This window comes from Uloborus diversus, unplaced genomic scaffold (assembly GCF_026930045.1).
Source record: "Uloborus diversus isolate 005 unplaced genomic scaffold, Udiv.v.3.1 scaffold_13, whole genome shotgun sequence".
Classification (NCBI taxonomy): Eukaryota; Metazoa; Arthropoda; class Arachnida; order Araneae; family Uloboridae; genus Uloborus; species Uloborus diversus.
The window spans coordinates 10,488,944-10,502,563 of NW_026557987.1; the positions used below are offsets into that span (position 1 = coordinate 10,488,944).

The 13,620-nt window shown below is 39.3% G+C and overlaps 1 protein-coding gene across 1 annotated transcript in view; it reads right to left on the reverse strand.

The window, feature by feature from the left end:
• Positions 1–5,961: 5,961 nt before the first annotated feature.
• Positions 5,962–13,620, reverse strand: part of LOC129232665 (uncharacterized) — a 24,969-nt gene continuing 17,310 nt past the window's right edge. Inside the window, exon 6 of the mRNA XM_054866797.1 lies at positions 5,962–7,054. Within this exon, the coding sequence (XP_054722772.1) occupies positions 5,962–7,054 (1,093 nt within the window). The remainder of the gene's footprint in view (positions 7,055–13,620) is intronic.

Consider the following 13,620-nt stretch of genomic DNA (forward strand, 5'->3'; position numbering starts at 1 on the left):
TTTTCCCAAAATTTTGGCAGTCTTTAAAACCTCCTATTTCGATAAAGAGGGAAGTAATGATGGCAAATAATTTATGTGTCTAAAAATACGTTTTACTATTTTCGTTCGTTTGATACTAACATAGGGTTTTTTTTTTTCATTTTTACACTATCATATGTTTTTTTTCCTTGTGAGAAACAAAAAAAATAAATCCAAAATACAGGGTGCCCCCCACTACCCCCTCCTCACACCTTCATTTCCTTTATTATGTTAGTAATACATAACTGAATTTTTACTATACACAGAATTCAATCATTACTAATATGAAGTAAAGAGTCATCAACATGGGTAAGATTAACATCCGTATTGTAACACAGCTGAATTCCCGCAGATGTGTTGCGGAACCTTTATTGGCTCTCTTTGTCTGACCTCCAAGAAGTCCCAATCTGATGACTTTTCATAAAGAAACAAACAAGGAACACTATATATCACACAACGCAGGAGTGCCGGCCAGCATATTAACAACCTTTACTTTGCTAAATACCATTCAAAAATTTGGAGACTGCTGATTGGCTAGCGCGTAAAAACGTTACAAGTCTCCTTTTCAAGTTGTTTCGCACGCTTTAATTATTATTTCATCACGAAACAGGATCTTCTAGCTTTTATTCAAACATGAATTCCAAACTTCACAAGAACAAAACTTATTCACATACATTGAATGAGAAAAAAACCTGGCCAATGACCCATCAGGAGTTTCAAAGCTGTTAGAAGGTCCTTAGTGAAGTAAACGTTGCTTATCTGCTGCCGGGAAGCTGTGAAACACGCCCTCACCCTCGACTCCGGAGTATATCCACAAAACAGCTGCTAGAACAAAGCGCGGATTTAAGCTGTGTTATCACATGGATGGTGTTTATACCGATGTTTATGACTCCAAACCCTTCAAAGTAACTTCATATAACAAGCATAACAAACATAATTTTTATAATAAAGGAAAGGGGGGCGTCTCCTTCCGGACCACTCTGTTCAAGGTAGTCTGACCAGTAAATTAGCTTAAGAACACGATTTCGTGTTCCAAAGTTTAAAAAAACAAAAGACATTAAAGCTTGTTCCCTTTGCTATATGGGGAGTTCCAGAAGGGGATTCATTTTTTGTGACTTTGAGGGGGAGTGGGTTAAAATGTTGAAAAAAATTGTTGAATCATTTATAGATGCTTCTAGCTATAATATTAAATACTCCTAATGTGCAATGGTTTTATTTTTAAAAAACTGAAAGAATTTCCCGGAATAAAAGCTACAAGATTGCTCCCACTATATTGAAGGTAGAGTAGAATGGAAAGCAGAAACCAACAGCGCAGTAACAGCATCCAGAGACGGCAGTTTCGTCCTCATTATGGACTCGTCAGTCTGAAAAAGTCATAACCGATCTGCAGGCAAAAACCTCAAATAGGTGTTGAATGTATCCTCACACTAGTTACTAAAATAACTTCAGCACACCAGGGCTACGTTCGGAAACAGGCACCGATCACACCGGTGCCTGTTTCCGAATGTAGCCTAACCAGAGGTCCGCAAACTTGGTACAGCGATCTCTAGATGCTGTAACTAACTACCAAACGGCACGACCTAGAGGGTCATGGATTTGGACAAAATTCTAGATATAGGTCGATTTCCACTAGATATGAGCCCAGGTATAGCGGTTTGACTGCTACGGGGGTACAAAGTTGATAATTTCGACCCAGAAATGCAATGGAGTTTCCTTTAAAATTACCATTTTTATCGCTTTTTTCTGCTACTGTACTGCAGAATGAGTCGTTTGCCTGCACTTACCTTTGAATTAATTACGTTGAATACTAATTTTGAATAAGCGGTTCTCAAATTCAAATTGGCTAGTACTTTTAATTTCAATAACTTGAATGAAAAAATAACATAGTTACAGGATATTTTTCATTTGCAAATGAAATTAATTATTTTCTTTTATATTAATCGTCTGCTAGTAAAAAATATTCATCGTTTGTGAATAAAAACATTTACTTTAACTATAGATATTTATCATCTGCTATCAAAGATATCATTGATAAGCAAAAAATGGGAGAAGAGAAAAAACTCTGATTTATTGGTTAATGGCACACAAAAATACGAAATCGCTTCGACTTTTCAAATAACTTACATAATGGCCATAAATAAATATCTGTTCTCCCTTATAGTACTCAGTTTACTAACAAAAGATGCCAAAGGTGTTGGGAGATCGAACATAGTGTCGAATTCTGAAATTCCAATGGAAATGATTTCTGAGGCCAAACTAGCAACTTTGGACCCTCGTTGCTGAGAAACTAGGGCCTATGCAGTCAAATCGCTTTACATGCGTTCGTATCTAGTGGGAATGGATCTATAGCTAGAATTTTGTCCAAATCCGTGACCCTCAAGGCCGTGCCGTTTGATAGTGAGATTGCTAGCAGAAATTTCCTGGTTCTGTAGGGTAAAATAAAAAAAGGACCCCTATCAACGTCTTAGCAACAGAAAAACACATTTTCTATAGTCTATTCTATTCAAGAGTCACAACTGACTTCAACTGTATTTATGTCGAGGACTGCATACTAAGTGCCTTGCCTCCATTATTTTATATACCGATAGATGGCAGCACCATCACCGGATCGAACAGTTAGTGAGAATTTTGAACTAGTCCAGGAGCTAATAGCTACCTAGTACTAGCACCCCCAGAGGTATCGTTTCACTTGGAGGACATTGAGACCACGAGCCTATTTAACGTCGCCCAGTCCCCTTTAATGACGACGGTGGGTCTTCGACCAGCGAGGATCGAACCCGAGGCCCTCCGGTCCCGAGTCCAATGCCTTACCGATCAGGCTACCACGGCCCTTATTTTCTATAGTCGTTTTAATTTTGAGACTGTACGGAAGGGTTGCCAATCTATCTACAAAAAAACTTTCTATGCCTTATCTTCTTTAAAAAATATATGAACTGTTCATTAACTGGTCGCCCTACCCTGTTATAGTTTTTTGTACCACCTTGTACAGAGTGGTCCAAACATATCTCCCTCTAAATACGAAACGCCTGTCTTCTGAACCAATCGAAGCCAAAACTTTAGATATGGTTATTTGATAGTATGCGCTTGAGAGTGATGATTTTAAACACTGCATTGCTCACGGTTATAATTTCAGTGAACGAGATTTGTAATTTTCCAATTGCGCAAATTGATCAGCGTGTTGAAAACAAATAAATCGCGAAGAAACAATGGGATCGTTTCCAAAATTTTAAAAGTATTTTTTTTTCTGAAAGAGCATGCTTAAAAACATAGGATCTGACCATTTTTTTGATAAATTTGTTTACGTTTAATATTTTAAAAAAATTACTTAAATCGGAGCGCTTTCATTGCTTACGGCTTCTGCCGATGACATCACAAATGATGAAATGCCATTCAGTGTTGCCATTCACGGTGCAAAATATTTAATTCGCATCTTTACTCACGTGTATTGGCAATGGTTGATAGCAAGCGTAGAGCGCAATTTTAATTCGCTGCTTGATTATCATAACGTGGAAACGTAGTAGAAAGATGCGGCAAAGTGCATCATTTGTGAAAGATCACGCCTTGTTTGAAAAATCGGACATTTAAAAAAAATTAATTTAAAAGAAATAGTTGAGAAAATGGAAGTATTTTCTGGGTCCATGTTATTTTTATAATTTTTTTAAATTTTTTTTGCTCATTCTATCCATTTTAATATGACTAAAAGTAGTAATTTTGACTGAAGGAAACCACCCTATTGGCGTGTGATGAAAATTAGCAAATTTGAATGTCGAAGTGAAGAAACATGTTTTCCATGCTGCCAATGGAACGTGTGAAAGTGATGTTTTGTGGTCTGTACTTCTACTACGCTACTCTATAAACCTGTGAATTATGCAAAGCTAGAAAAAAGCTTTGCTTTGATCGAGCTCCTCTCGTGTTGCTCTTTCTTGTTTATAAATACTTCAGGACGACAATTTTTGCGACCCGCCAATCTTTCCAACGCTATTTGTGGCTTTTCCATACATTAATTAATTTATTCGAGGAAAAAAGAAATGCTTCTATTCAAAATTCTCTCATTGCAACCGTAACCACTGCGCTGTTTTTTAAAATCATCATAATCTTGAGCGTGGGAGCTGTGGGTTCGTCTCCCAACCTCGCTCCGGATCTACTTTACCTTTCTGCTGTAAATTCTTTCATGCGTTGTGTATACGTATTCTGTACTATTTTTATCTTTACTAATAATAAAGCTAAAAGTCTGTATGTCTAGATCTCTGGATGTCTGTGACGCGCATAGCGCCTAGACCGTTCGACCGATTTTCATGAAATTTGGCACAAAATGAGTTCGTAGCATAGGGGTGAGCACCTCAAAGAGATTTTTCGAAAATTCGATTTTGTTCTTTTACCGAGCAAATTATCATAACATAGACGAGTAAATTATCATAATGTGGACTAGCAAATTACCATAACACGGGCGAGAAAAATTAACATAGCCATATTGACGAGAAATTCATCATCCATTATTTGTAAATATACAGGCGAACCAAACGACCTTTTTAATTTTCTACTACGGTCAAAGCCGTGCGGGTACCGCTCGTATGAAATAAAATATATCACATGTAATGGAGGCGATACACTTAGATTGCAGTCATCATCAAAACAAACCTGTGAAATAAGCACGAAGAAGAAAAGTCTCGAGCGCAAACCTTCAAATAACTATATCACGTTCGATTGGTCCACCGGCCGCTAGGGCTTCGTATGTGTAGGGAAGTTACTTTTGAACAGTTCTATATTTTATAACTTATGTTTATCATGAGACTCGTTTGTCTCAGTATTCAAATGGAAGGAACGCAACAAAGAAAAGACAAAAATAAAAATTCCACCGTTATTCAGTGGCAAAAAAACGCGTCCCCGTCATTAAAAGCAGACACTTTATGTCACGTTCAAAATATGAGATCAAAGCGATGTCGCGTCAGTTCATCGCAATTTCAGTCCACGTAACACTAATTCATTGCAGCATGCACATCAAAATTGGGAACCGCTGGATTATAGCAATAGGAATGACAGAAATGTATAAAGGGCTGTTCACCTGTCGGCCGTCCGTCACGTCCGCAGCGATTTTTTCCACCCGAAACAGGTTTTCTTTGCTGGTTGCCATGACAGCAAGCCATCTTGGACGGGACCGATTTCGATCGGAAGAACCTTGATATTTGACGGCCGTCAAAAGTAGGGCAGCATTTCATTGGTTCCCGCTTGGTGGGTGATTTCAGCCACGTGATTAACGTACGGCGACCGTATGTGAATGCTACTCTGTTTTCGTCGGCAACCCGTCAAAATAGGGATGGACGGGATGGCCCGCCGATAAGTGAACAGCCCTTTAGGCAAATGTCGCTAGAGGGGAAAATCTGCAAGAATCCACAATACAGGGTGTGTAACAGTTCTCTCCGAGTTTGGAAGGCTAATTGAAACAGACACATTATTAACACAACAACAATGTTGACATTACCGGAGAAATATACTCTACAAGCTGTAATGCGGCAGGTATCAAATATAAAGTCTAACTCTTGTTTCACTCGCTGTAACATATTAGGATCAGTGGTAGATCCTTCTTCAACAAGATGGGCTACCCTCATTATCTCACAGACGATTTTTTTTTTGTGAAGTTCTGAAAGATCGTGCGTTCGTGCCACATGCACCGCGTGAGCTTTACGCCAGAAGATCATAACCGCATTTGTTCCATTGTTCGTAGAGTGAAACAAGAACTAGATTTTAGACTTGATATCTGCCACATTACGAGTTGTTCACAACTCGAACACTTGGAAGACGAAACTTGTGGAGCTTCTTTCTCCAGTTAAGTCAACGGTGTTACTGTGTTGGCAATATGTTTGTTCTAACAAGACTGCCAAACCAACGAGGAAGTTGTGACACACCCTGTATACGAACATGCATTGCGACGACACTGCGATCTAATCAAAGTACCACCGAAGCCTTCACAATGAGAGCGTCACCATGCACATAAGCGCCCAGCAACGTCTCCAGGGTGACGAGGGAAGAAAAGCCACAGGAGTGTTCGTTGTGAGCACCAAGGGGCCTCTGGAAGGCCTCCGAAGGACACTTGCTGTGGGTGGGATCGATTACCTTCTCCAGGTGCCTTCCACCCCTCACGTCCGAAAAGCTCAGGGTGACCGTCCGCTTGAAAGGCCACTCCAGGACGTCGTCGTGCATCCCCGAGTGCAGACTCCAGAACAGTCCGACCACCTGCGGAGATTCATCCTCCTCCCCCGATGTCACCACAGAGTTCCTGTAATTGGGCAACCGGCCAAGAGACAGGGACAGTCTCATGGCGTAGCCCTGGTTTTCGCTGTAGAACACTGGACTCTCCAGTCTCGTTTTTTCTCGTGTTCGGAGGAGCGAGAAGGCGGCCGACGCCCCCTTTACCACCCAAGAGTACCTCGCCACAAGACCACTCCTCTCCAGGGCGAGGGAGGCGATGGGAGGGGCCAGCTCCTGCAGGAAAACCGTCACCGAAAACCTGACCCCGCCCCCTTCCTCCAGATAGGGCGTGTCCCCGCGCAGCAGGGTCTCGTGTGCCACCATATGCCCCTCCCCACAACTCCACTCGGCTAACTCGCGGTCCGGTTTCTGGAAGGCTATGTCCGGACAGCCGCTTCCCGGCGTGCCCGGATAGGTGGTCCTCGAGATCGACCCGTGATTGGACACGACTTCCAGCCGGTAGGTGTGTCCGAACGGCCACTTGAGTTCGTCATCGTAGGCCCCGCGAGTGAGGACGGCGTAGAGCCCCACAAATCCGGCAGCCTTCTCCGGATAGAGGCGGAGCATCATCCGGTATCCGTTGTTGGAGAGGTAGAACTTCTCGCTGTCCACGAACGGCATCCGGCCCTGCCTGGTCCTGCGTATCTTGTCCTCCAGGTCCGGCACCAGCCACTCGTATCTGGCCACCAGGAAGTTCTCGAGGACGGTCAAGGTAGCGAACCGAGGAGGTCGGATTTCGTCGAGGAAAATCACCACCTTCAACTGGATGGCACCATAGCGAATGTATTTCCTGAAAAACAAAACGCTTTTAATTTACAGACAATGTTGAAAATGCCAATAATGAAAGTCGTTCATCCCGAATCTATCATGTTCCTTCGTTCCTTTACACAAAAAAAGAGCTGAGCAGAAAACTTTGTGCATTAGGAAATATTGGGCACTGTGTTGGTGTTCCCTTTACAATGAAGTGAAAGGTAGAAAGACCACGTTCCTGTATGTTTGAAGCTACAATCTTAAGTACCAGGATAGCATTTACAATGAAGTTTTGGTTACCATGAACAAGTTTTCTTCGTAAGTTTTGCACAGAACATGTCAGCCATTCGCAACTCGAGTAGAACCACGTGAGTTAGTATCTCGGCCTCAGATTTGCCTAAGCGAAATATTGAGCTTGATGGAGAATACAAGTTGGAATAGTAATTGCGACAACATGTAGACAAACAGTAAATTGTTGTTGTTGTCATGTCATAGTGAATAATCACTAAGACATGGGGTGCCATCGACGCGAAAGGTTGGACAACTCTAGAAACATTCACAACACAAAGGGAGGAAATACCACCCAGGGCTCCGGTGGAAAATGAACCCACGACCTCTGGTATTCGAAGCGAAGCTTCTACTTTAGAGCTACAGAGGTTCCAACTAGATATATGGAAAAACAGAGAGGTAGATTTAATGTTTTTCAACGCTTAGGATAACATCAGTCGAACAAAATTGTTTCCTTGGGAAATCACAAAAAATAACTGCTTCAATTCGATCGTAGTAAGTTCAATCACTTAACAAGTATCTCAAATCGAGTGGAAAAGGGAGAGAGAAAAAATACTCCAAATACATAAAAGATAGAGCGCGGATGCGTGGGAAAAATAATCAGTCAAAACATCATAAACCCCAAATTTCCCATAGGATGTCCTCTTTCTCGCAACAGAGATCTTGAAATTGAGGAAGGACGCGCGGCACTGTCTTCGTCCAGATTTTTATCACATCGATTTCGATTTCATTCCAATAAGATATGACCCGTAACGAACCATCAGGTGTGATTTATTGATGGCAAAGAACATGTTTCATAACGTATGCAATTTTGTTTTCAGAGTATATCAATATCCACTTTTATTACCTCTCTCCCCCATTAAGGAAGTAATAAATGTTTAAATGGATACCAAATTAAAAGTTAATGCTGTAATGCAGAAATTGGCAACTGACGAACCGTGGTCCAGGTCCAGACTCCTATCGGCCAAAAATTGGGCCACCAAAGCTATTTTGAATGTATAACTTACACAAAAAAAAAACTCTTAAAAATATTTTGTAGATTTTTATACCTTTGGGCGTCACCCTCATTATTTTCACTAATACAACTATCTGAATCATCAGTCATCTCAGTCAATTCACTGATTTGACCCTTTTCTTGGCTATTATGTAAGGTTTACGTACGTTTGGGAATTATTTTAATGTTTTTATGTTTTCCCTTTCTGTACATATCAAAATTGTTATGTGCATATTGCAAAATATTCAAGTAGTGTCTAGTTGTTTGTACGTTTCCCAGCGATTGCTTGGTCGATCGTGAACTGGTCTTTTCCTTCCAATCAGCCAGTAACGTACCTAGGGGGGTTGGCACCCCTGGCGAACTTAAGAAAGTGCGTCCCCCTCCCCTCCCAGCGTCGTCCCGATGGGAATTCAATTGACTAATTGATTCAATAAATTAGGAGACAGTTGCAACTTTAATGTTCTTATTTTCTATCTTTAAAGTGTTTTCAATTACGCCCAATTTTCTTCGTAGTAGATGTTATGCATGTAACATAAATGCCTGCATGCTCGAATTTTATCATTCCGTAAAATTGGGATTTCATTCGGCATATTCAGAATTCCTCCTTCCCGAAAATTTTAGTTCCCCCCCCCCCCCCCCCCACCATTTCACAATTTCAGTAAAACGAATAATATTCGCAATTCGTTAATAAGTATAAATAATGCACGTTGTTGAACGAAATGAAAATTAACATTTTTCATTTCCTTTTATAACAATGTATTTATAATTTTTTTTTTTAAACAGCTTCAACTTTGAACAGAATTTCTTTCAAACCACCAGGAGAATGTACGATAAACATAATTTAAATTTTTTTTTCTTTTGAAATCAGTTGAAATGTTGCCCCCCCCCCCCCCCCCCGCGAGAGCCGCTCCTGCCAACCCCTTGCTACGCTACTGTGATCACCACATCTGGTTAGACCCTCACCAGGGTAGGTACGGTGGTGATTGGTGGGGTTGAAATAAGTAAATAATTAAATTCGCTCGGGAACCTTTTGAATATAACAAATAGTTGCCCAAAATTTGCGGCACCCATCTTGAACACACTCTTTGCATAAACAAACTGCTCGCTGTGTGAACCTCACTTGCAAAATTTTAAAAATAGTTGAAATGGTTGAAAAGATAAAATAAATAAGCAAGAAATGTTAGAATATGTTTCTTCACTACTTCAAAGATTGTTATGTATGGTAAAACTTTAAAATACTCTTTGTAATTTAACTCTTGTGTATTTTACATAATGTATGTTTTTAACTAAAAACTCATTCTTATTCATGATTTTAAACTTATAATACGGCAAATTGTATCTGTATTTAAGTACATTTTATAGAAAATTCTGTTCGAAGTAATGTTATTTTTGTTAGAAAAAATAAATGAATAAATAAATAAGTAAATATAAAGAAATAAATAAATAAAATTAAGAGCAATTTTTCGGCATTACGATTTTGTAATATTTATACATAAATGGCTACTTCTGTATGTATGTATGTCCGTCAAAACTACTAGACCGATTTTAACCATTTTTTCAGCATAGATAGCTACATTATCAGAAAATAACTTAGGTTATAATAGATTTTATTTCCAAAAAAACTTAGGTTTTTATTCCCAAAAAAACTTAGATTAAAAACGTTATGATGGAAAACAGTAAATGTCTTGTAATATCCCCATTAAATGATTAAATATAAAACCCATTATTACGAAAATTTGTTGCCTTACAACAGCAATATTAATAGTAATTATAATGAAAATTTTGAATCAAGGCTTCTCCGGAGCAAACATGAGTTTAAAGGTCATTTAAACATTTGGAAATTCTACTTTTTGCATACTTAGGGAAACATAGAGAGCTTTTTTTTTCTTCTTTGTGTGTGTGTGTACTATTTAAGTAAATAAAACGCACGGTACTTTTTTAGTGATCTTTGTTTTTGTTAGTTCATATTTTGGAAATTCTTCAAATTTTTATATGCTTCAATTCGTGCTTTCGTTTCTAAATGAATACTCGTTAGTTCTTTATACTTATTGCTATTTTACTTTTATTTGTAAGAAAGAAGCTCGATTTTTAATCACGTCAAAGCGTTGTGTTTTGAGTTCTTTCAGTTAAAACAGAAATCGAAAGTAGCGATTGTTTCTCACAATTATTACTGACCCAGACAACGCCGGGTATTTTTGCTAGTTGTGAATAAATACATAATCTACCAGTAGGCTGTCAGGGCAGTTTATGCTTGAATAAATTACACTGGAAATTGTGAGCCTGAAGAACTTCATTTAACCATCATTCTGCTTTTCGAATTGCAAAAACACATCCATAGATTATTTTCATAACACCAAAAAGTAAACCATGAATTTTACACAATTAATTTAAGAAAAATAAGAAGAAAAAAAATGTGGCAATACATTATCTAAGTACTAGCATTTTAGCCCAATCGAATCATATGAATGGATGTTCTGGATATTTGTAGTTTTTTATAGTGGCCACGTAAAATTAAAAATAAATGGTTCAGCTTGTCTCTCGCTGATCCTACCTAACACAAAATGAAGTGTTCTATTTCCACTTCCAATTGATGCTCTTTCTCTCCGTAGTCAAGTTTAAATACTACTCCTTACGCGTTGGCACATGGGTCGATATTTTTTGAGAAATCACGATTGCTTATTGTTCTCACTTGATTGTTTTGATGTCCTTTGATTTTATTCTCCCACCGCCACTTCTGCTGCATCACCGTCGACCGGCTCCTCACGATGCTGCTCCTATAGCGAAAGCCGTCTCCAGGTTGCGTCCATGTCCTACACACACGCGCATACATACACCACTACACACACACACGCACGCACGCACACACATATACACACATACACCTACACACACCTACACACACATACACCTACACACGCATACATACAGACACCTACACATACACACAACTACTCACACATCCATGCGCACATACAGACACCTACACATGCACACACACACACAAAAACATACACACACACATAAACACAACTACCCACACATTCATGCCTGCACACAGACACAAACACATATGCCTACACACACATACCCCCCCCCACACACACGCAACTACCCACACATTCATGCCAGCACACAGACACAAACACACGTGCCTACACACATACACATACCCTCTACACATAAACACACATACCCCTCACACACACTCATGATTGCGAACACGCAAAAATTTGAATTCAAGATGCCAAAATTCATTTTTTTTTCCTCGCACTCTTCTATTGCTTTTTTACTATAGGAAGTTTTTGTTGTCAAATGAAACGATACGGTTGACTGTCCCATGAACTATCGGTTTTATTCACAGAAAACAATTTTGACTCTATTTGCCTAAACATGATTACAAAATATCAAGTTGAGAAAACGCAGATGATAAATTTAAAAATATGACACTTGAAAAATTCTATTTCATTTTCTTCTTAGTAAGTTTTCATTTTTTTTTTTTTTTTTTCAATATTGTATTGTGAAAACAGACGATATTTTTCACACCAGTAGCATTTTTTCTTACATATTCAACCAACGCCTCCTTAGTTCTAAATGCCTATCACATTTGCTTCGAATAATGATCCTCCGCCGGTACTCTAACAACGCTACCTAGCGGCAATACATAGATGGCGTTGCTATGAAGATGGATCCAAACAATTCAAACCAAATCGTTAATTGGTTAATTTCAAAATATAAATTTAGAAGTCAACCAATTGTGTTCTTTGCGACTAATTTCTAATACTTTCGACATTCGATAGATGGCAGTCGCGAGAGTACCGAAATAGGGAAGTTTTCGATTGTTCAATTTTATTTTTATATGATAGAGTATCATGTATGAACATCATAGGTGAAAAAATTTTTGCGATACGATAAGTAGTTTTTTTTTAAATTAATTTTTAAAGTTCAAGTTCAAGCCCTTGTGACGTCAAATGGCATAGGAAGTGACGTCGTGCGCTTTCCGATAGGAGAGAAACGCTAACGAACCGGTTCCTATGTCATGGGAGAAACCGAAGAACGTGCTTTCGACTTCGAAGACGAAACGTAAAAGGCTTATCTCCTCGCATTTAACTCCTCGCGTTTCTGGAACATTAAACCTCTCATCCTCTCGTAAATATTCGAATATCATCATTGATATTACTTGAGGAAGATTATTTAGATTATGCTTTAACGAATCCGGCCTCCATAGTGTGTTCAAAAGGATTATTGAATTTCTAAAAAATAAAAATATCAGCGCGCTCAAAATGTAACTAGCGAAAATCTTCGGCGGAAGGCTGCCCATTCGCGCCCTGTGACGTAGATTCGTGACGTTTCAGAAGCGCGCACTTTTGCGCGTGGATTTTTAAAAATTCATTAAAAATCAACCACGGTGTTTTAAAATTCGGCGATGGTGAATTTTTTAGTTTTGAGGGTCCATTAACAATAGCCAATAGCCAAAATATGAACATTTAATAGGTTGCAACTTCCCTATTCTGCTTACTGGGATCATTTCGCTCTATGCTAAAAGCGAGAAAGCGATAGGCATTTAGTATTTAGGAGGCGTTGATTCGACACGCTCAAGAATGCGATCAAATCTTAACTTTTATCAGATTCCGTCCGCGATCGAAAATCAGATTGCTCCACTCAACCTCGCGACTCGCATTTTAAGAGCATTAGGTAACGAGGGACGAGATTCCTGAGATTCACCTTGAGCAGAGAGAAAGTAAAAAATCGTCAGGCAACGCGTGACCCGCTTTTCCTCTCACCCATTAGCATTCAAGGCCCCTCGTCTCGGAGGGCCGCACCTAGGGCCGGCCATCTTGGGAGACATTTGTCACCAAGAGGCCCGGGCTACAGGTGACCTATCAGTAAAAGTGTCAACGCAAGCATCCATCATTTTTTTTTTTCAGAACTGTTATTAAAAAGTTGATAAATCTATTTGAATTACGTGATGCCTTCCAGCAAGGCCGGATGGACCATTCACAACGCCTGTGTTTAGCTACTAACTAGCTGCACCCGCACGGCGATGCTCGTGCTAAGAATTCTAACGAAGTCCCTTGAGTTAATAAAAATCTCTTCCCTCTTCCAAAAAATCCTTTTGCATTACTGAAAAGTACAAATCTTTTAATCTAAGATCCAAGCATATTCATTGTAGTATTAAAATTCCATATTATAATGATGACAGCTGTCCCTCCCTCAAAGTCCCACATCCCATACCCCCAAGGAAAGAGAATTGATTTAAAAAAAAAAAACCTACAGTTATAGCAAACCAAAAATGTGTCCTCCGTTGAAAAAATTGTTCAATAAAA